General features: G+C 45.6%; 2 protein-coding genes and 1 non-coding gene across 3 annotated transcripts; 1 reads left to right on the top strand and 2 right to left on the bottom strand.

Annotated features, from left to right (window-relative positions):
- Window positions 1-399: 399 nt before the first annotated feature.
- Window positions 400-7,629, bottom strand: LOC119196011 (netrin-4-like). Its single transcript, XM_037451372.2, has 10 exons — window positions 6,963-7,629; window positions 6,164-6,720; window positions 4,485-4,760; window positions 3,696-3,822; window positions 3,351-3,539; window positions 2,444-2,651; window positions 2,165-2,304; window positions 1,972-2,040; window positions 1,424-1,597; window positions 400-1,120 (listed from the first exon to the last, which is right to left on the bottom strand). The coding sequence occupies exons 1-10, from the start codon at window positions 7,021-7,023 to the stop codon at window positions 978-980; spliced, it is 1,944 nt and encodes a 647-aa protein (XP_037307269.2). The 5' UTR covers window positions 7,024-7,629; the 3' UTR covers window positions 400-977.
- A 3,876-nt stretch (window positions 7,630-11,505) lies between these two features.
- Window positions 11,506-11,594, top strand: trnay-gua (transfer RNA tyrosine (anticodon GUA)). Its single transcript is given in 2 exon segments — window positions 11,506-11,542; window positions 11,559-11,594. It is a non-coding gene; the product is annotated as a tRNA-Tyr (tRNA).
- Window positions 11,595-12,702: 1,108 nt separating this feature from the next.
- hal (histidine ammonia-lyase) lies at window positions 12,703-17,612 on the bottom strand. Its single transcript, XM_037451371.2, has 20 exons — window positions 17,366-17,612; window positions 17,108-17,168; window positions 16,911-16,938; window positions 16,769-16,843; window positions 16,577-16,649; window positions 16,403-16,469; window positions 16,265-16,302; window positions 16,040-16,165; window positions 15,750-15,889; window positions 15,501-15,548; window positions 15,219-15,366; window positions 15,026-15,121; window positions 14,789-14,847; window positions 14,607-14,687; window positions 14,371-14,436; window positions 14,117-14,282; window positions 13,816-13,950; window positions 13,559-13,667; window positions 13,366-13,435; window positions 12,703-13,254 (listed from the first exon to the last, which is right to left on the bottom strand). The coding sequence occupies exons 1-20, from the start codon at window positions 17,610-17,612 to the stop codon at window positions 13,123-13,125; spliced, it is 1,965 nt and encodes a 654-aa protein (XP_037307268.2). The 3' UTR covers window positions 12,703-13,122.
- Window positions 17,613-20,801: the final 3,189 nt, after the last annotated feature.

The raw sequence follows: 20,801 nt of genomic DNA on the forward strand, positions 1-20,801 counted from the left end.
CAGTTCTTCACTGAGCTTTTGCTCCAAAATGAACTCAGGATTTGATAGACTGAAGTCACTGGCTTTTCATACATGTTGATTTTGGGGCAGCCGGTGCAACAGGCAACTAAAAGGAGCCCGTGTCCAGAGTGCGCTCTCTCAAAAACTTGTGAAGCGAGTCACCTCACAAGGAAGCAGGCTGGACCAAGGAGGACAGAAGCACCTCACAGAATGCGACATGACAACAGCCCACTCTCGTAGCTGAACGGGCTGTGAGGGCGAAAGCGGTGGGACCGGTTGCATGCACACCAGGCCCCAGACGGTGGAGCGTTGGCTCTCGTCAGTTTGCCGGCGCTGAGGGGAGCCGCTCAGATTAAGCAGTCGGTTTCCTTTAATACTTTTTTTTTTTTCTTCCCCCCCCCCCCCCCCCCCCAATCCTCGCCCCTCATCCAGGCGCTGCTTGTTGTGACCTGCAGTCACTTGGCTTCCTGCCAAGGGCATCAAGCAAATGCAGGCAGCCACCCTCGGCTGTTTACTTCCTTCATGATTCATCGGCAATATCTGAGACACAAAGATAAATTTACTCTGCGCCGTTTCAAGATTTCAACGTAAACAGCTCTCAATGAAATCGATGCAGTAGGACGTGACTGGATCACCAAGGAAGTTTGGCCAGGAAATAACGTGTAATTTAGTTTAACGTGCTTTGCTTATGGTTTATAAATAACTTGGAAAATACAGTAACGGAACTCCACCATCACCTTTGTTCAGATAAAAGTCTTGCGTTGTTCTTTTTATGCTCATTGCAGGCTAGCAACCACAGCACTGCTGCATTGTGGTGGTTTCCTGAGAACGTGCCCTCCGCCTGAGAAACCGTAAAATCTCCGTAGTGGGCATTCGATTTTTGTGATCATTTTAGTGCTGCCGCAATTTAAACAGTCACTCGGTCCATTTTGCACACTCTGGTGCGTCACTGATTATCCTCCACACACACACACACACTACTGGCGGCCACAGTCTTTCCTGAGGATGTGGAGAATTTTACGTCCCAGGGTTGACTTCCACGATTTAATCAGGCTCTTGGCGTTGATCATCAGTCGGCCGGTCTTCCAGTCCTCGTGACCGGCAACAACGTATTCAGTTCCTGGAGAAGAGAGCAGAGCATAAACCCTTCGGAATCGCCAGTCTGATGAGAACCACACAAAATCCTGTTACGTAAAAATAAAAAAAAGCACACATTATATCACTATATCAAGTTAAATGAAAGTGTTTTACATGTGAAACAGTAAGAGGTGGCTGTAATCTTTAAGCTGTAAATGTCAAATCAAAATGACTGATGCCAGGACATTGGCCCCCCCCACGCTAAGCCTGCATGAGTGGCGACAAAGATCCTCTATTGAGCACAAAGACGGCAGATAGTTTACTCAAAGTTTTTCCTGCAGCTGACCTGGATTTAGGATGGGGCAGGTACAGCCGTGGGTGGTCCAGGACTCTGGGTAAAGGGTAACGCTTCCCCTCTGGATCTTCATCTGGGGGTTCTGGTACAACACTTTCTTAACCTTGACCTCCACCTCTGCATGGGAACCTTTATCGTGAGCCGTCACCACCTTCACCACCAGCACTGCAGAGGCATTGCAAAATGGGATTCTGTTTTAAAAAAAGATTGAGTTGCAACATGGGACTTGTAGGTCACAAAACCTGGCCTCCTGAGCCCCATCAGTTTTGACCTTTAAGTAGATTATTTTTTTATTTTAAAAAATGTACGCTGTTTGTCCACTGGAAGCACTATTAAGCGATTGTTATGAGTTTGTTTGTCCTGGTGCATGTGCCAACCGTTTTTAATTCCTTTTGCAAAACAACATTCAACATGTGATCGAGTTCAATGAGAAAGGCGTATTTTGGAGAGTGAAAACACAGCTTCACGGAATCACAAAACAGAGAAAAATCATTGATTTTAGTCATAGCCATGAATTCCCTCAGTCAAATAGTACTCACCGTAGTCATACTCTGCAGCACAGAAGAGTTTAGGGCTGCCAAGTGTAACTTCTACACACTCACATTTCTCTGGAAAATAAAGCATAAGAGTCATTGTAATCCCATCTTCACAATGTATAAATTCCGCTGCATATAATCGGTGGGGGCCGGTGAGCGTGCGGCGTATTTCGTTGGGATGTGACCTGTGACTCACCAGAGTGGTGCAGTGCAGAGAAAAGCTCCTGTAGCCTAAAGAGTGGCATCTCACTATTACTGCTGCTGCTGCTGCTGCTGCTGCTGCTGCTGCTGCGTCCCATGTGGCCGGTGGCTGTATGAAAGACCTCCACGTCAGAGCTGTGCCGCAGAGGTAAAACCAGTCAGCTGCAGGCTCCACTTAATAATCCAGTCTCAATAATCCAGAATGCACCCCGACGTCACTTAATCAGAGTACAAATATATATATATGGATAGGGTGTTAAATGTTGGCCCTCACTCAGAAATGCAGTCCCCGGTGTAGGGGTCACAGTCCCCTGTGCAGTCACACGGACGGCAGCCGTATTCGTGAAGCCCCCAGTGTCCCAGCACGCAGCCCTCACAGCGGGGGCCTCCGACACCGGGCTTACATGTGCACTCCCCGCTGCTGGGGTTGCAGAGAGGGGCACCGCCTGAGTGCACGGAGCCTACAGGGTGGCAGGAACACGCTGCAGAGGAAAAAAAATTAAAACAAAACAGGGGGGGTGTGACGGCACAATATTGGCTGCGTGTTAACATCCGTTTGTAGGTCAAAAGACGCTTCAGCGTCTCTGGCACAGCGCTATATGCACTCAGTATACATTATGCGCCTGCATGCGAAGGACAAACATTTGTAAGAAGCCCAAACAAACACGTTCAATATGGAAAAGGCGGACCGGCATCTTCCCGTAACAAGCGAGAAGAACGTACGCATGCAACATGCGCCAAGCAGCAGAAAGGTGAACCACTCCCTCTCTGCGCTGTCAGTCCTGCCGCCTAACGGTCCCGCGTGATGATGGATTGATTTTTGTTACAGACTTGCTTCGCCCGTTTCCAAAAACGGCATGTTTGGTCTTAAAAACGCTTCGGCATGCCTGGCGGGGGCAAAAGGGCAAGAATGGGAAAAATGTGCTCGCACGGCCCATGGGAAATTCTTCCGTTGTTTGTAATTACGGCCACATTCCAAAACAGTGCGGTGGCCGTCATTCCTGCTCAGGAACGGCCTAGAGTGTGTCCATTACTGCCCTCAAAATATCCAAGACTTCCGCGCCCTTAATTGGAAATTCTCCACTTGCATCCATCCATTCAGAGTTATGGTTTAAGTGTGTGGGGGGGGGGGGGGGGGGGGGGGGGGGGGGAGGAGCTACAATTGGCAGAAGAAGATTTACCTTTGCAGGAGTCGGGGGCCGTTTTGGGTCGGCCGGGGTCTCTGAAGAAGCCCCTCTGGCAGTTCTCACAGTGTGGGCCCTCCGTGTTGTGGTGGCAGTGGTCGCACACGCCGCCGCTCCGCCGTCCCGTCGCCAGCCACAACCCACGACTGAAGTGACAGCTCTTGGCGTGGCCGTTACACTTGCACTCTAGGTTTAGATAGACAAGGCGTCAAAACACAGAGGACGAAAAAAAATAAAAAAAAGTGGAGCCGCTCTGTTATTTGTCTAATTAAAAAGGTCACGTGTGATTCAGGAGAGAAAAATTAATTTGAGGCCAAGTCGACTCTCGGGCCCATCGCTCACTCTGGCACTCGTGCGGCGTTCCCATGATGCCGTTGGCCGCCTGCCAGGGCCGGTCGTTGTAGAGCGGGGCGCAGCGCTCGCAGTGCTCGCCGGCTGTGTTGTGCCTGCAGACGCACTTTCCGTGGACCTGGCGGGCAAAGAAACGCGTTTACAGAAAATGTGGGTTTAGAAAAACCAATAAGGGCCCACGATCCAAATGACATTGAAACTGGGTCGCCCTTCTTATTAATGTGTGGTCAGCATTCAAGGTGCCTGATTTCCGGCAGCCTTCCACCTGCATGTGGTTGAGTACTTTAGCAACATCTGCCTGCACAATCACAGCAGCTCCTTACGGCCTGTGTAGCACGTCTACATCCCGCCAGACCATGTTGGAATCAAACAGGCCCTTCCAGTCTCCATTTACAGTAAAGAGAACCACACGAGAGAGACACTCGGGGTTGTTAAAGCATTACGCTGAAACACCATAATTAAGGTTTCCACACACCTAAATCCCTGTAATGGTAGGTAAAGCTGAGGGCTAATATCCAGTCTTCACTGCAGCCTTCCAGCTTTGGCGGCGCATACCAGCACGCAGCTGAGTAACAACGGAGCGGTGGGAACAAACCCCCCCAATCGCACCACATAAACAAATAGCGATGGAGACAAAACGAGGCCTTCGGCAGACTTCGGCATGACACAACATCCCAGCAAGTTTTCACAACACAAGAGCTCCCCCCCCCCCCCCCGCAAGTGGAGTATTGTGCAGCTGCGAGCCGTAAGCTCCCAAGATCCCGTTTAAAAATGGCTCACCACGTTGTCGGCTGCTTTCTGTGGGCTGGGCCCGCGGCCCCCGGCCGGCACGCAGTGGTTGGCGTGGCCGTTGCAAAGGCAGCTGCCTTTGACAATAAAATCGTAGATGGCGTAGTGGTCCGTGGGGAGGAGAGCAGCACCAGGGTCTTTGGCCTGGCAGGGACACCGCTGGCGCTGCAGCAGACGGACCCTCACGTTGGTGACCATGAGCTGGTCCTGGGCGGCGGGTCCATACGGATCCACAGAGTTCCAGGGCGACAAGGCTCGATAGATCACCTGAATTTTGGGATAGAGGACAAAAAAAGGGCTTAAAATAATGTGTTATTGAACTTTTAAAAGCCTCTATAACAAGCAAGAGAAAACTGACCTTTAAAATGCAGACGGACTGACGTGAACATAAATTATTTCAGTTTCTTTTATTTTTTCTCGGCCTGCCAAATGAAAAACAGGCGTCAATCTGGTTCTCGTGTCATGCTCCTCAAAAGGCTGCCGTTTTTGGAAAATCAGACCAGCTCTAATGTAAACATGGATGTTAAGCTTGGTTTAATGTTAAGCTTGCAAATACCCATCTGTGTGCATATGAGAAACATCAGAAATTAAAATAAAGCAAAAAGAATTGTGCCATTTTATGAATGAGCATGAGTTAAACTGAAAAATGTATCAATCTGGACTATCAAAGACCAATAGCAGTAATTTATCAGCAAAGGGTGAAACTACACTATTGTAGATTTAGAATATAAACTTCCTTTGTAAAATGCTGTATCAAAATGAATACTGCATTTCCCATTATGACAGCAATGCATGTTGACGTCACTCAACATGCATTACTGTAGAACTCTCGTCGTAAAAAATACAATGTATTACTAAAAACACTGTATTTAGGGTCTTCTGCACATTCAGCAACAGACTAATTATAAAGGCTGACAGGCTTATACAAGAGAGCCGACACACTGTAACAAGACAAATAGGATCTAAATACACTGCCATTATCAGATCAGTCAAAGACAAATATTCAGACGCTGAACCGCAACCTCCCAAAGTGGTCCGAGGCCACAGTGGGAGTCTCTTATCCACCATCTGTGTGAATGGACGGCCTGCTCATCAATTATTCATCGGTGTTATCTGGCTCAGGCCTCCCTGTGATGATGATGATGCAGCCGCTCCAAAGAAGGCTTTTAGGGAATATTGAAGGTAGTGAACATTGACATTCTATCCGTGTGGGTCAAAGCAGTTTGCAGCTTTGAAGTATGGCCTGATAAAAACAAGGCATGTTGCAGCCCGTCACAGGAGGTCAGTTTACAGCTGGAGGTCAGCCGTTTGGTTCAGTGGCCTGTGTGACATCAGCTTATAAAGCAAGCAGGTGCCGGTAAACCGAATGCTCTGAAGTGGTTTTTATGTGGCCACTGTCAGAAGAATGCAAATCACAGTCCGGTATTGAACGACCGCAACCTCGAAGATTACTAATCATTGGCTCTTTGCCCAGGTGTACGCGAGGCGTGTCACCGAGGCACGTGCCCTGTGCAGCAGGGTCACGTGAGAGGTTTAATTAAACATAAATTATTTTAGGGGGTGAATCAAGACCTGCAATGTTGAACAGCGTTTATTTGTTATCGTTGTTATTTACCCTCACTGATGATGTGAGTGACACACGAGTTTGCATGTGGCCCTCAAAGACTCACCTCTCCTCTGGTACAAGGGGAAGCTCCTGAATACTTGGCGGTGCAAGTTGCCCCGCTCTGCCCGAGCGGCGAGCCCTCAGCCAGGCCGAACACCTGCTCGCAGTCCCCGGCAAAGTACCGCAGGGCCTTCCACGTGCGCCCTCGGTCTTGGGAGCGCTCCAGCACCATAGCGGCCGGGCGGGGGGAGCGAAACACCAGGATGAGATGGGTGAGGAGGAACTCCGTCTCCAGATCGAGCTGGAGCGTTTCCTCCTTCGCCCCCTCCGCCGACTGCCACCAAGTGTCCGGGTAGCGGAAAGAAGAGTCGCTCATGGCCGAGGGAGGGTGCGCCTGGTCGGGGACTGCGGAGCTGCACTTTCCGCATTTCACGGCCGAGCAGGACTCTCTGATGCGGGACGGCGTGACCTCCTTGAAGGCGCAGTAGGTCTCCGAGGAGTTGGCGCCGCAGACCGACTGGGTGCGCAGCGCTCGGCCGTGGACCAGGTTGCCTATGCGGGGGTTGCAGGCTCGGCCGGAGCAGCGGGTCTCCACCTCTAGATTTTTGGATGTAGACTTTTCTGGTAAGGAAATAAAAAAAAGGTGCGTTCATTTTAGTGTAAAGGCGAGCGAAAATGCAGGCCATTACTATAAAACTGTGGGAAATACGGGGGGCGCTTCCGCAAAGGGCTTTCTGGGGAAAAACACTATCCCACTAGACACGTGGATGCAAAGAATCGCACGCACAGCGCCTGTTTTTACTCGATCATATCTCCTTGAAGTGCGCGCCTAAAAGTCTCGGACCCAAAGTGGGAAAACTCACCGGCTGGCAGAGGGGATGATGCGCACAGCGTGACCATGACAAGGAAAGCCCACAGTCTCATCCTGGCGACGTGAATATCAAGGGTCACCTGTCCTATATGTTACTTTAGAGCGCGCCCTCAACAGCTGGATGCAATGATGTCCAGTCGGTAATCATCCAACAGTTTTCCTTCCAATAAAAAAAAAAAGATTTACTGTGTAAGTGTTTGGAAAGCCAAGGGACTCGAACGTGAGTGTAATCCCGTCTGTCTGCTGTGGAAATCCCGCGTGTGATTTATATATCGTTTAATCTGGGCGCTCATCATCTTTAAATTATTCCAGCCCACGCGCCTCAGGGTTCAATCTGCTGCGAGTTCATTGACATTTGGGAATATGAAGGAGTTCGCACCGCCCTCCTTTCCTTGTCTTCTCACAGTCCCCGCCCACGTAGGTTGCAAAAACATCTGACTTTTTTTAAAAGGAGCAACATCAAAACCCCAGAAGACTTGTGTTTTAAAGGAGATGCTCGGATTATAATGAAGATTATTAACCGTGACACTTTGTCACCGTCTATCAAATTGATCTTTTTAGAGAACAATTCACAATTTTTTCTCTGCACTTCCCCCCCAAAAACACCCATAATAAAAGCAGTTGGCTGTCATCCGATTCAGCGTAAAAAGCCTGTGTCTCATTTAGACGGCCTCCAAAGCCCCCCGGCACTCAAGCAATGACCATCGAACATGTAATTGTGTTGCATTCCTGCCACATTTCACCACTTATTTCTAACTGCCACTCACTAACCACGCTTTACCTGCCACAACGTCAGGCAGAGAACAGCCCTCGGCCTCGGGTGGGTCGAACAACCGCTGACCCCAATAATCATCCCGCTGCATGCCGAGAGAGGTGTCAGAGATTCACAGATGTCCCCCTCATTGAGTCCAAGACATATTTTCACTAAGTAAAAAAAAAAAAAAAGAATTGCTATTAACCACAAGTAACTTTGGCATTTGATGCCATGTAAAAGCTACACATCTGCCACAGACATCCAAAGACAAGGCCGAAAGGGGGAACAGTGTCATTAAGAATCTGCATCGCACCTGTGACCACACGAGGTCGAGGGTAATCTGTCCTCGCTGTGAATACGGCCCGCTGTGTGAATCATCGTCTCATCGGGTGTGTACGTTGAAGGGGAAGAATGGGGGTCATGAGCATTCTCAGTCTCTTCCCTAAGGCATCCCAGATCGGGACATTCCTTGAATACTGCTACTCTCGTCACAGTGAGAGAGGGTCTCCTCTGTTTAAAGGGTTTTACGGGGTTCGCGTCTGCTTGTTTTTAGATTTGCACCGGGGCTATTTCAGATGTCTCCCGACCCATTTGCCAGGACAAGGGGTGATGCACCTTGAGCTATTCTCTCCGATCCTCAAATCCCAGGAGTCCCCCCGTGAAGAATGCTGCAGAGGAAGGATGTCTAATCCCGGCCAGTGTGTGGCGTAAATCCCCGGGCAGGATGAAGTCACCCCACCAGACAGCAACAATTTCCTATTTTACTCTCTTTAAATCACGCTGTTTTGTCTTTTTATTCTCTCTTACACAACTTGATTTCTACAGAGCCAAATCAGCTTACTTGTGCTTTATGATTAAACAGACACCGGCTCATGTTACTGTGAAATGCCGCAGAAAAAGGGAATTACAAAATATTGGGGTGAAATTCTCCCGTGATGTTAAACGACCCGGCGTTCCTCCACAGCCAGCAGTGACATCTAATCGCCCCCGAAAAGATGACTCGACGCGGGGCCTGGCCTGCTTTATTTCCGCACTGTAAAAGGATATGCCAGCTGCCGTGTCACCCAGTACCTTCAGCTCACTGAACCGCCTCAACCCTCGCAAGTAATCTGCCTACTCTCCTCTAAAAGTCAGACAAAAGGCCCGACAGGCTCCAGGCCAGGAGGGTAGGGGCCTTGCCCACAGGCTCCAAACACCTTCTGTCACTGCTTCTCCTTTCGCTTCATTCCATTTTTATGACGTTTATCTCTGCTATCTGTTTGCTTGTTCCCAGACAAAACAAGCTCCTCACCCACATTTCTATCATATGGCTTGATCTGAACCGTTTGCATTCTGTAAATATTTGTTCTGAAATGCAACTCTTTCCCCCGTGATGTTACTCCTTTGGTATTGAAAGTATTGCTTGTTCGTGAAATAAAATGACAGTGGAGGGCTCTTGGTTCTTCTAAGCACAACCAAGGCCTCCACAACCGAAAAAAACTCAACAGATGACCAAGCAACGGCCTGATTGAATGAGAGGAAACGGGGGAAAAGCGAGAGTTTCACCGCCATAAAAGACAGGCGGAGAGGCCTGGTCATTTCTTGTCATGACAGCGGAACGGGAAAACCCACAGGAGGCGTAGGTGCAACTGTGTAATGTCACCCGTCACGTGGCAAACAGATATAAGGTATAGAGACCAGCAGGACACAGGCACAGGTTCTAACACTGTCAAGCCCACAGGTGTGAGTTCCTGTTTGTGTATCTAACAGGTGATGGCTGAAAATGATTGGTATTACACATCATGTTTCCCATTTACATGATGTGATAGAAGGTGGGACACGTGCGAGGTCACCGCTGTATTCCTGTTGCATATTAAATACAAGACGAACGTGTTTAAGGTGAAACACGAAGATTACCAAAAGCAAAGTTCCCCTTGATTTTAACTTTGACCCCAAACACACATTTTCTTTAATGTTGTGAAGATTTAAAGGAAATCCACTTTTTTGGACAATAGAGTTGTATCGTATCTGTAGAGAAGATGCTCTACTCACATGACATCCATTACCAAACACATGTTTCTGTCAGCACAATGAAGGATCCATTGTAGACCAAACAATACTGCTTTGTGTGTACTTTACACACAAAGCAGACATCGCTCGGAGAAACCACTGTTACATTCTCTTGCAGCATTTGAAACCCACTTTGACGAATAAGATAGCCGTAAAGCATTGAAAACGTTGTGCTAGTTTGGATATAACCACGGAGTTTGTCTATCGGTGGTTCTGACGGATGATATCATGTCTTAAAGACCGGCCTGCGGCGCTCACGGTTCTCCCTGTGGATTCTCAGTTGAGAGGCGGGATGATAATCTCAGTAAGGGATGGAGAAGATTTGAACCTGCCTGCGCTATGGGAGGAATGTAGGCCGCCTCACGAATCTGCTTTAGGCTGCATGTCTGTCCCCATGTTGATGTAATGCAGCATACGTTGAAGGAGCTTCACACATGTAACACATCGCCTTTCTGTCTGACAGGTCCGGACACGATGACTATGTTATCGTTCCGGCTGACAGCAACCGTTTATATTTAAGATTACAAGCCTCTAATAAACCTTGCTGAAAGCAATTATTGTTGTCACTTTTCTGCTCAAGGGTCATTGATTTTCAGTTTACATCTTCATGGCCCCCTCCCAGTAGAGCTAGGGTTCTTTAAAAGGTCAAAGTAGCAATATGTCAAAGACACACATATGTGTTATCAGGAAAAGACATAAATCAAGTATGAAGTGAAACATAAATCATAATACACAATGGTCCTTTACGGTATATTAGTTATATATTATTAGATTATCAATGAGTAAGCAACATTGAAAGGCAGCTGTTGCATGTTATACTGGTGGGTGTTGCTCTAACTGCATCATATTTGATAAAATATTTTTTAAATGTTTCAAATATTACCAAACTTCTCATTCTCTTAAATATAATAAATATAATAAATATTCTGGAGTAAAGCATACACTATTTCCTCGTGAAATAGAGTAGAACCAGGATTTAGAAAGAAATAGAAATACTCACACAAGGTATCACACCATTTCTGTGCTGTCGGATGAACATACAACGTCTTCTGAAATGTAATTTTACCCTTCCAGGATAAGAGAATTAGAGATTAAGTAAACGGAATGACTGAAACATTTAAATATTCTCAAGGAAGTGTTGATCTGAGCACATGATAGGTGTGTGATTTAAGGAGAAATAGGCATATATCGCCACCTAGCGGTTGAAATATAAGAAGGGGGATGTATTTACGGTTAGGTAAGTTAGTTTTACAGAAATGTCCCGTGTGTCCTGTTCTTGGGATATTAAGCCTCATATCATGTATCTATAGATATTGTACCATAATCTAAATGCGTTTTAATGTCATAGCCAAACGCTACATCGAGAGACTAGAAGATAAACGGGTTTAGCTTTAAGAATTGCAGGTATAAGTTCAAAGAGTAACTCAACCCATGACTAATGTTGCGTTGCGACTTGAGGAAGCTTACTGTATGTTAGTTCATTTTAAATGGAGGTACCATACCAAATGGTACCAACAGAATCCCAGGTCTTTCCCTTCAAGAGTTTCAGTCGATGTAACAGCAGTGCTAAATGTATTAATTCATTGAAAGCTAACGCTAGTTAGCACCGTCAGCTAGTTTGGCTCGTTACCCGTAAGGCTGCATCTTCCCCCGGCTTCAATAAATGTTAACCTTAGAATTTCTTCTCTTTGATAACGTTTAAATAGGCAAGATGTCGCAGGGTGGTACAGTCCCTTCGATAGCTCAGTTGGTAGAGCGGAGGACTGTAGAGGCAATTCAGCTGAAATCCTTAGGTCGCTGGTTCGAATCCGGCTCGAAGGAGACCCTTTTGACATTTTTTTAAGAACTGCTCTCTACACTAGAACTACAGCGCTATTAACTGTTGATTTGTGTTCCTTTTTCTTGTCAGTAGTGATCATATAAATCATTCGATCATTTTCAATGTCGTCTGAGAGCATTTAGATGTAGATGTAAATTACGCAACATTTGCGCGCACTAATATGTTTGTTTATGAACTGTAGGAAGTTACGTTCGCAGAGACGCGGTTAAATCAGGAAGTGGTGGAATAGATTGCCATATTGGGGTCTAGTTTGTAACTTGAAGGAACACATTTCTGCCCTTTCATTCTATGTCGAGCGCTGGTAAAGTCAATTGCAGAAACAACTAAGTTCATCTGAGTCTATGTTTGGAAAAGACTGATATTGCACCAAATTGACTGGTTGAGCTAAAACCAAGCACACAAAGACAAAGTCTTTTTCCGTGCACAACAGACTTCTGCCCCTGCTTTACTATCTGTGAAGAGTTGTTTGTGTAACCTTTCAATATGTCAACCAGTGCTGCGTTTGCAAGTCGGCGACACACTACTTTATCTTCCACCGGTAATTCATCACAGCGCCTCAAGGTGGCGGAGTGGCTTCCTCAATCTGGACAGGTAAGTGACGTCTATTTGAAGCTTCTGTTAAACTTACTTCCTTACGGTTTAGCCCAGGAAACAGAAGCAGTGAGAATATAAACCCGATAAGCCATTCCTCTCTGAGTGCGTATGCGACCGAGATATGTGATGAAATACATTGAAGTAGTTTAGGTAAACACACAAGCTCATTGGAAAAACAAGATCAATCCAATGTGATCCCTTTTGATGCTGATCGCCATTGTTATTGTTCTTTGTTTGCTCACGCTCACCTAAATTAGATAAAGATGTATAAAATGACCGGCTATGCTTTAAAACTATTGGGTTTTGTTTGTGTCACATTTCATGTTATGCAGTCCTAAGTAATTTCTCTTTGATAGGTCTTCTGTAATTTATGATCTCATGTCAGATACGTTTCCTATACTGTTATATACCTATATATCCTATATACAAAATGAATCATTCAAATAAACAGTCATTTTGAGCATGAAGGAGGAATTGCGTAATGATACCATCTACTAAAGCAATACAAAACGTTTATTGTTGTGTTGTCTGAGCTGGAAATGTACATAAAACAATCATTTTAGATTACATACAACTCCACCAGAACAAAGCATTGAATCTTAGTGATGTTTGTGCTACATTGTTTTAACTATTTTATCTGAACACGGTTCAATGAATGAGGTAGTCTTGTGGCAATAACTGAATTAGGCACATTTTAAGGTTACAACAAACGTTTAGATAAATACAACTCTAGTGCACAGTGGAGTTGTGCCAGCTATATGCAAGTTATTACTTCCCAATCACCCAATTCTTAAACACCAAAGATATGCTCAAAGATCAAATCAATCGTTAAACTCTGTTGTTTTCCCTCAAATCAACAAAAGCCTCATTAATTGATGCATTGGATTAGTCATTTCAAAATAAAAACGTCTGTTTTCACTCAAGGCGAACACGTTTCCTGGCTGACGCCGGCGAGTCCAGAGAGAAGGCCGTCGGGGAGCCGGGACGGGACTCGGGAATGAACTCAGACTGATACTTGTCAATATAAGGTTTGGCCACGTTCCACACCTGGGTTAAAAATATCAAAATGTTACTTGAAAATCTGTGTTCCATCCTATTTGCATATGTGTGGAGGTCATGTTTATGCCTCTAAAATGTGTCCACAAGAAATGTCACTACCTTCTGGTCGAGCAAAAGCCGGTGAACAGCTTCAATGTCTGGAGACATGAATCTGTCTTTGATCCACGGCCTGTTAGTGACAGAAGAGCCGAGAGTCCGAATTGGAACAGTGGATAAATATTAACTATCCTGTACATCATTCCAGTGGGCCGAGAGGCGAGGAGTGAACCTTGGCCACATCTGTTTGACTTACTTGACCACACTGCGAACAAGTTCATAGACCTTCTCCAATGGAGTGGTGGTACGAAGTGGGCGGAGGAACTCGATACCCTGACAGGCTGCCAGCAGCTCTATAGCAAGAACTTATCGAAAAAAAGAAAAAAAAAGTTGATTTGATAATTGCATAATAACTTATTTAGTTAATTTGCAAAAGAATAGTGTTTTATGTGTTTATCGTTTCCTCATATCTGTGCCTCAAAATGACTTTGATAAATTTTTTAATTGCATTACCTTGCTCCACATGCTCCACGACCCTCAGGGCCTTCCTGGCAGCCCAGCCCCCCATGGACACGTGGTCCTCTGTGGCAGCACTGGTGGACAAGGAGTCCACAGACGACGGATGGCACAAAACTTTATTCTCTGAAACTAAAAAAGTACAAAAATGCACATTAGTGGATAAACATCCTTTAGAGGAATAGTGTCAGGTGAGAATATTTGATGTGTCTAATCCATAGGAATCAACACAATGTCACATTAAATTCACTTTACTGAGGCTATTGCTTAATTTGATTGTATCTTTTTGCGCACTGACCCAAGGCAGCGGCGGTGCAATGAGCAATCATGAAGCCCGAGTTGAGTCCTCCCTCATTGACGAGGAAGGCCGGCAGCTCACTCAGCGACGGGTTGCACAACCTTTCGATCCGTCTCTCGCTGATGGAGGCCAGCTCGTGGACTGCAATGGCCAAGAAGTCCAGAGCCTTGAAGGTAGGAAAGGGCAATGAAAGAGATAACAAAAAGTACAACAAATAGCAAAAATAAAATGTTTTGAGTTGCACATGTACATACTTTAGCTGGGTATTCACCATGGAAGTTCCCACCTGAAATGGTCTCACCTCTTTCTGCAAATACCATCTGGTACGGCCTTTAAGAAAAAAAGAAGTTTCCCCTGATATTAAATCGAAAAATTTTTTGTGGTAAAACCTCTAATTTATGGTTAAACCACTTTACAGTTTTGGGTTCAAGTGCACGTCTTCAATCACTTAACGGTCTACTTTTTTCCTCTTAATACTGGGGAAGGATACAGGATTGTCAGTCGCGCTGTTGATTTCTGTATTGATGATGTTCAGGACAAATGTTATTGTGTCATTGGTGACTCCGTGGACCTGAATGCAGGAACAAAAGAGCATTCTCACAAACAACGCAACACTTTGAGCCCAAAGTCCTCAGGGAGAAGCCTTTTATGAAACATGAATAAACTCGTTACCTGAGGACAGCAACGCATGGTGTAGGCATCCTGGACCCTGTCACAGAACCGATGGCTCTCTGGGCAGACACACCAACACCAGATGGCATTCAATCAGGCATTTTACCAAAAGCCGTGCTCTAATAATCCACCCAAAGGTGCTGCCCACATGTCAGGTATATTACAATAACGCGGCGCCATGGTCACACGATGTTCTGCTGCCCGTCTGTTTACGTCAGCATGAACCCGTCCTCTCACCTGCTATCTGGGATGGATGGTGATCGGAGTCCAGCAGCGAGCGGAAGCGCTGGGCCACCTCGATCTGTCCGGGGTGGGGACGCAGCTTATGGATGTCTGCGAAGGGGAGACGAGCGAATCAGGGGGTGGGGTGGGGTGGGGTGGGGGGAGAAGGGGATTGGACAGATGGAGAATCTTGGCAGCTGCCGCTCACCACTGTCGAAGGCCTTGGTGGTGCCCTTCAGCACCTCCAGGGTCAGAGCGGCGATAATGTCCGCCTGCCGAGCTATCGCCTGGGCTCGCTCCACGGCCTCGGCCCCCAGGGAGGTGATCATTTGGGTCCCGTTTATCAAAGCGAGACCCTGTGAGGGAGAAAAACTATTACTGTTCGCAGAGTACCCCGAGGAGAAAACCCAATGGATTCCCAGTGAACCCTGTGTCGGGTTCTTCGGTGCAGGCAAATCAAATATGAGACATGGTTGGTTTTAAACATTACCTCTTTAGGCTTTAGTGATATTGGCTTGAGTCCATGAGCCTCCAAGACCTGGCCACAGATGAAAGGATTTAAAAAAAAACAAAAAAACATTTAAAAGGTCAAGGGTCGTCAAAAAGCAAACATGTTTTCCTACTGGACCTTGCTACCTGTCACTCTCACAAGCTGAGGGCACATTTCCTGCAGACTTTAGCAAGTTATACGTTTTACAACCACGGAGAACGCTCGTGAGTTGTATCTGTAAGATCTTACATATTTGGCATCTGCCCATCCGCTCTTGGGGGACCACATTTTCCCCTCTCCCATGAGCCCCAGGGCCAGGTGAGAGAGGGGAGCAAGGTCTCCACTGGCACCAACCGTTCCCTTCTCTGGGACAAAGGAGAGGCAGGAAGCTGCAGGGGGGCAGAGTGAGTTATGGATGAAGATCAGTGATATGAGTCAGTGATACTCATCCCTGAATGAAAGTCAAGAGCCATCAGCTGAATCTGATGCCCCCCCCCCCCCCCCCCCCCCCCCACCACCACCAGAGGCTGGCGGCTTACCGTTGAAGGCTTCGATCATGGCATGAAGGGTTTCCGGAGAAATTCCACTGTACCCTTTGGCCAGAACGTTGATCCTCAGAGCGAGAAGCATGCGGGTCCTCTCTGGGCTCAGCGGGTTTCCCACACCTACACACCATGGCGCACAGCATTGGTGGTGCGAATACAGCCTCGGACAGGTCGAGACTTTAGATGGTGGACCAGAGCTTCAATGAGAGCATTTATTACCTGCTGAGTGTGACCGCACCAGGTTTTCCTGCAGCTCCCTGTGGGCAACAAGCACACACCAGCCCATGAAATCATCTCATTCTCCAACAGACGCTCTGACGTGGTCAAAGAGAACGGAACGAAAAACATTGTCTTTACTTGAGCTTGCTGACGGGGATGACTGTTCGAGCAAATTTGCCAAAACCTGTAGTGATTCCATAGACAACTGGAGGAAGAGAGAGAGAGAGAGAAAGAGAGAGATGCAGAGAACCCAAAAGTGACTTCATGAAATCCTGATTGACAGTCGGATAAATGCATTTAAGTTCACTTTACCTTTGTTTTCTTTGACAATAGTGTCCAAAAGCTCTCTGGAGAGGACAACTTTTTGTTCAGCCTCCTGAGTCAGCTTGAAATATTGGTAAAGGGAGTTATGTTAAGTTAAAGATTTAGAAAAAAAAGAAGAAGAAAAAAGTCAACAATTACACAGACTAGACGGGACTTCAAATACAATTTGTTGATCATTACCTTTATCTTGTAGAGTCCTCTTCCCAAGTCGACCAGATCTGTGGACGTCAGGCTGTTGCCATCCAATGCAATATACTGTACATGAAGAGTTGTGTTACACAGAAGTACGTCTGGGTAAAAATAGGTTAATATAAACACTTACCTCTCTGGGTTCTCTGTATGCTGCTGTTCTATTTCACACCATGATTAAGAATAACGTCCAATAGGGTTTTTTTTTTTCTTCTATTATCTTTATGCCACAAAACACAGACATTTAAACAAAACATTATTTAATATCAACTTAAATACCCAAGATCCCACTATTATTACAAGGGCACTACTTCATATGTGTAAGGATACAGATGAGAAACTCCAGGCTCATATGGGATGAAGTCAGGAGACATGGTGTCGCCTTCAATAGCTGAAATTACAGGACATTGATGAAACACATTTCCTCGTGGATGATGTTGTGACTTCCAGGCTACAACTTATGTCCCCTGTCGGCGCACATACCCCAACCATGCACAATTACGCACGGCGAGTGGCACAACTGTCACCCAAACGGGATGAATAGCACCCTTATTAACTGTATTTCTTTAATTTGCCGGCGGTCTTTACCCAGCTCGACGAAGTCGTTATCCTCCAGCACATCCTCCACTGTGTCATCCGCGTCCAGCAAAACCAAACCCTGGCACCTGCGCACCGCAAAGCGGGTGTCCTTCACAGCCGTGATCCCGCCGTTGTCGGGCTTGTTCTTCATGTACCGTTTGAGCGCCTCGTGTCCGAGCCACCGGATGGTGTTGGTGGCGTCCCGGCACGGCACGGCTAGCCACTCATCTCGGATGTGCACGGTGAAAACAGGCATCGCGCTTCGGCGGGTGTCTCTGCGCAGTGACCGCTGCTCGCTGCTCCCCGGGGAACCAGCTCCAGCCACCCGAAGCCCCGCCGCCAATCAGACGCACCGCTCGGGGGCCCCGCCTGGCCGCTGTCCCACCTCCAGGGGACCGCTGACCTCCACGGGTCGGTCACGTAGATGGTTCGACGCATCGACCCAAAGGCGTTCACGTGATTTAACCACGTAAACCCACCGCGTGCTGGGAGGAGCCAAATGTCACGGACCCGATGATGTATTATAAATGTGTGTTTGATATTTTTTCTACCTTATACGGGAATAAAAAATGCTCTTAAAGTAGAACAACAGAAATTGTTTTATAATTTAAAAAAATGGTATTACTGTTGATGACTTCATTGGCTTTAGGGCACTTTGAGTGAATGTTATAAGAAGTGAACTTGATATTATCAAAATTCGTATCTCAGTTTGTCGATGTGAGGTAGTAGGGGTGCAATTGTTTACCAGTGATTTGTGTCTACAAAGATGGGAGCATCAACCAAATGTACATTGTACAATTTTAACCTGATGGGTCAAAAAACGGCTCAACAAATGTACCTTTTAAAAAATAACTTAAACAATTTAGGTAAATAAACTAGGGCCGGGACTCGATTAAAAATATTAATCTAATTAGAGGCTTTGTAATTAATGAATCAAAATTAATCGCATTTTAATTGCATAAATATTTGACCTGAGAACAGTGAGAAGTAATTTTTTTCACATGGATTTTTATTTTTGTTCAACCAATTTCAGCAGACAAGTGTGTTGTGTTGTGGATTCCAGCCTGAGAATCTATGAGAATTGAGGTTGGATTCAAAAGCATCAACAGGTGTGTGGTGGAACAGTGCAGGGAGATAGCAGGAAGGCTAAAGTGTGGAGGATCCTCAGTTCAAACCTGCTCTCTCAGAAGGAGGGTTTGGTTGTAGTCAGGGCTTCAAACTGTAAACTTTGAAACAGTTTTGAGTTTTAGTAAACACTCCCAAGGTCTAATATGAGAAACGGACACAATGAGGCATGTGCTTGAATAGCACAAGGGAACAACTGAAGGGCTGCATGCTCCAACCTGCTGTCTGAGGTTTTTGGTTCACGCCCCTTCATGCAGACATCACTTCTGCTTTGAAAGAGTTTTGAGGTTTGAGTAGCAGTCTCAAGGTTAAATACGAGAAACAAAAATGTAATTTGTCCATGGTGAGGTAGTGCAGCACAAGAGCTGAGGAGCTACTGTCCTTACCCTGTAGGTTGTGGGTTCAAGCCCAGTCTTGGGTTTGAGCCTTTGGCTTTACTTCAGGTTTGAGTAGCAATCTCAAGGTTAAATACAACAAACAAAGGGTTGTTTAGTGTGTGGTGAATTAGCACAGCGGAAGAGCTGCTGACATAAGCCCCTGCACTGCACTTGAAGGTTGTGTGTTCAAGCCCAGATGTGGAAATAGCATTTAAAAAGAGTTTTGAGGTTTAGCTCACATGCTCAAGGTTAAATAGGAGAATCAAAGTTGCCTAAATGTGACCAGGACTGGTAGTGTAGGGGTGCAAGAAGGAGCCGAAAGCCTCTGTAAGCGCCGCCAGTGGGTTCAAATCGTGCTCCTGCCAAGTCTTGAGCGCGCTACCGCGGAGGTAGTTGTGGGGGCATTGTCCCCACTGGTTGTTTCAGAGAAGTGAACCCTGGGGGTTATGCAGAAACACAAGGCGCGTTCACTTGGTTATGATGGCATTGTCAAGAATGATGAAGAATCTTTTGAATGATGATGAATTGACTAAATTTGATGTTAATTGCTTTGCTTTTAGCACTTTTTAGCCATGCTACGTAGCCTATAGGGTTCCACCTTTTTGACGGGAGAGAAGGCCGGATGAGTCAGTAAAGATGATGTGTCTCATTCAGTGGTCACACTGACATGAAACTTATTACAGCCTCTGAGGGCATTTTTCAAGACAATCACGTTTGTCTACTTCAGTGACGTGTAGGTTGCTCCATCTAAGATCATTCCAGTCATGTCATGGGAAAAAAAATATTGTGAAAAAAGTCAAAATATGTAGGGTCAAAAAAGAAAAGATTTTTTTAGATAATAGGTAAAAAATTATTATAAAACATATGTCCTTACACAGAAAGGGTCATTTCTTTTACATGCATCTGATATTTTCAACTAATTATGTATACAATAATTGTGCTCTACTTACAAAATAAGTAACAAAGTCAAAAGGGTTTTACTTAGTTTTGTATTTGAAGAGATTCAAACATCAGAATTTGAAACAGAAGTTTTTACTTTCAGCGAGCAATCAGGTGTCAATATAAATGTGTGGGTTGTGTTCTCCCAAAACTGTTAAAATCGATAGATATGGCTAAATGTAAAGTTCTCAGTGTGTTGGAGAGAGGAAAGTGGTCAAAAGTGCACACAATGTACTTGCAACATCACCGCTTCTATGCAATTGGATGCTTTTAGTTGTGTGTCACCCCCTTATTCAGGGTTAAGGTTAGTGTTGGGGAAAGAATAGTTTTTAAGGGGGCTCCTGTCGGAAGGCCCCAATGGATGGGCTCACCCAAAGGTGTTGGAATCTAAAATCGGGTTAGAGTGACAAGTGTCAGTTCGGTCTGCAATTGGGTGGGTATGAATCCAACAACGTAAGTGATTCATTGCATTATTGTTTCACATTTTGTAGAAATGAGATAATCACCAGGCATCGTTCATTTCGACAAACTATTCGAAAAAACCCAAAACAAGAGCAATTCCGTATTATACTTTTCAAATTTAAATTTCAAATGATCCCATAAAAATGAAGAAAAAAAGCTACATTGATACATACAAACAAATACTGAAAGTAATTTATTAAAATAATACAGGATTAAAATAATACAAAAGCACCTTACACAATGTGATGTACAGGCTCAACTATTCGGCAGTATAAAGTAATTACACATTTACCAGCTACAACATTAAAGTTATCTACACGATAATAATATGAATCTGAAATGAATCTCCCCACATGATACTTTTACTTTCAGTACGTTAAATAAGTTGTGACGCCTCAAACTTCTGTAATTGCGGCTTTTTATAAATAAAATATATGAATACTTGGGACCTAAAATTACGTGACTTCGGGCCCGTATCCTATTTTTGTTTTAAGCAACGAGGCGAACCTGAACGCCTCACGCGGGGAACTGCGGTTCGGCTG

Source organism: Pungitius pungitius, chromosome 6, assembly GCF_949316345.1.
Source record: "Pungitius pungitius chromosome 6, fPunPun2.1, whole genome shotgun sequence".
In the NCBI taxonomy this organism is placed as follows: Eukaryota; Metazoa; Chordata; class Actinopteri; order Perciformes; family Gasterosteidae; genus Pungitius; species Pungitius pungitius.

What these genes read in the sequence shown, in the direction of transcription:
- hal (XM_037451371.2), bottom strand. Translation starts at nt 17,612, where the DNA reads ATGCCTGTTTTCACCGTGCACATCCGAGATGAGTGGCTAGCCGTGCCG. An exon ending in GAGCCTGGAGTTTCTCATCT is followed by an intron (nt 16,939 to 17,107) that starts GTATCCTTACAC and finishes GGTGTGAAATAG; the next exon opens with AACAGCAGCATACAGAGAAC. An exon ending in CCATGCGTTGCTGTCCTCAG is followed by an intron (nt 14,688 to 14,788) that starts GTAACGAGTTTA and finishes TCCTGCATTCAG; the next exon opens with GTCCACGGAGTCACCAATGA.
- LOC119196011 (XM_037451372.2), bottom strand. Translation starts at nt 7,023, where the DNA reads ATGAGACTGTGGGCTTTCCTTGTCATGGTCACGCTGTGCGCATCATCC. An exon ending in ATCATCCCCTCTGCCAGCCG is followed by an intron (nt 6,721 to 6,962) that starts GTGAGTTTTCCC and finishes TTTCCTTACCAG; the next exon opens with AAAAGTCTACATCCAAAAAT. An exon ending in GGCCCCCGACTCCTGCAAAG is followed by an intron (nt 2,652 to 3,350) that starts GTAAATCTTCTT and finishes TTTCCTCTGCAG; the next exon opens with CGTGTTCCTGCCACCCTGTA.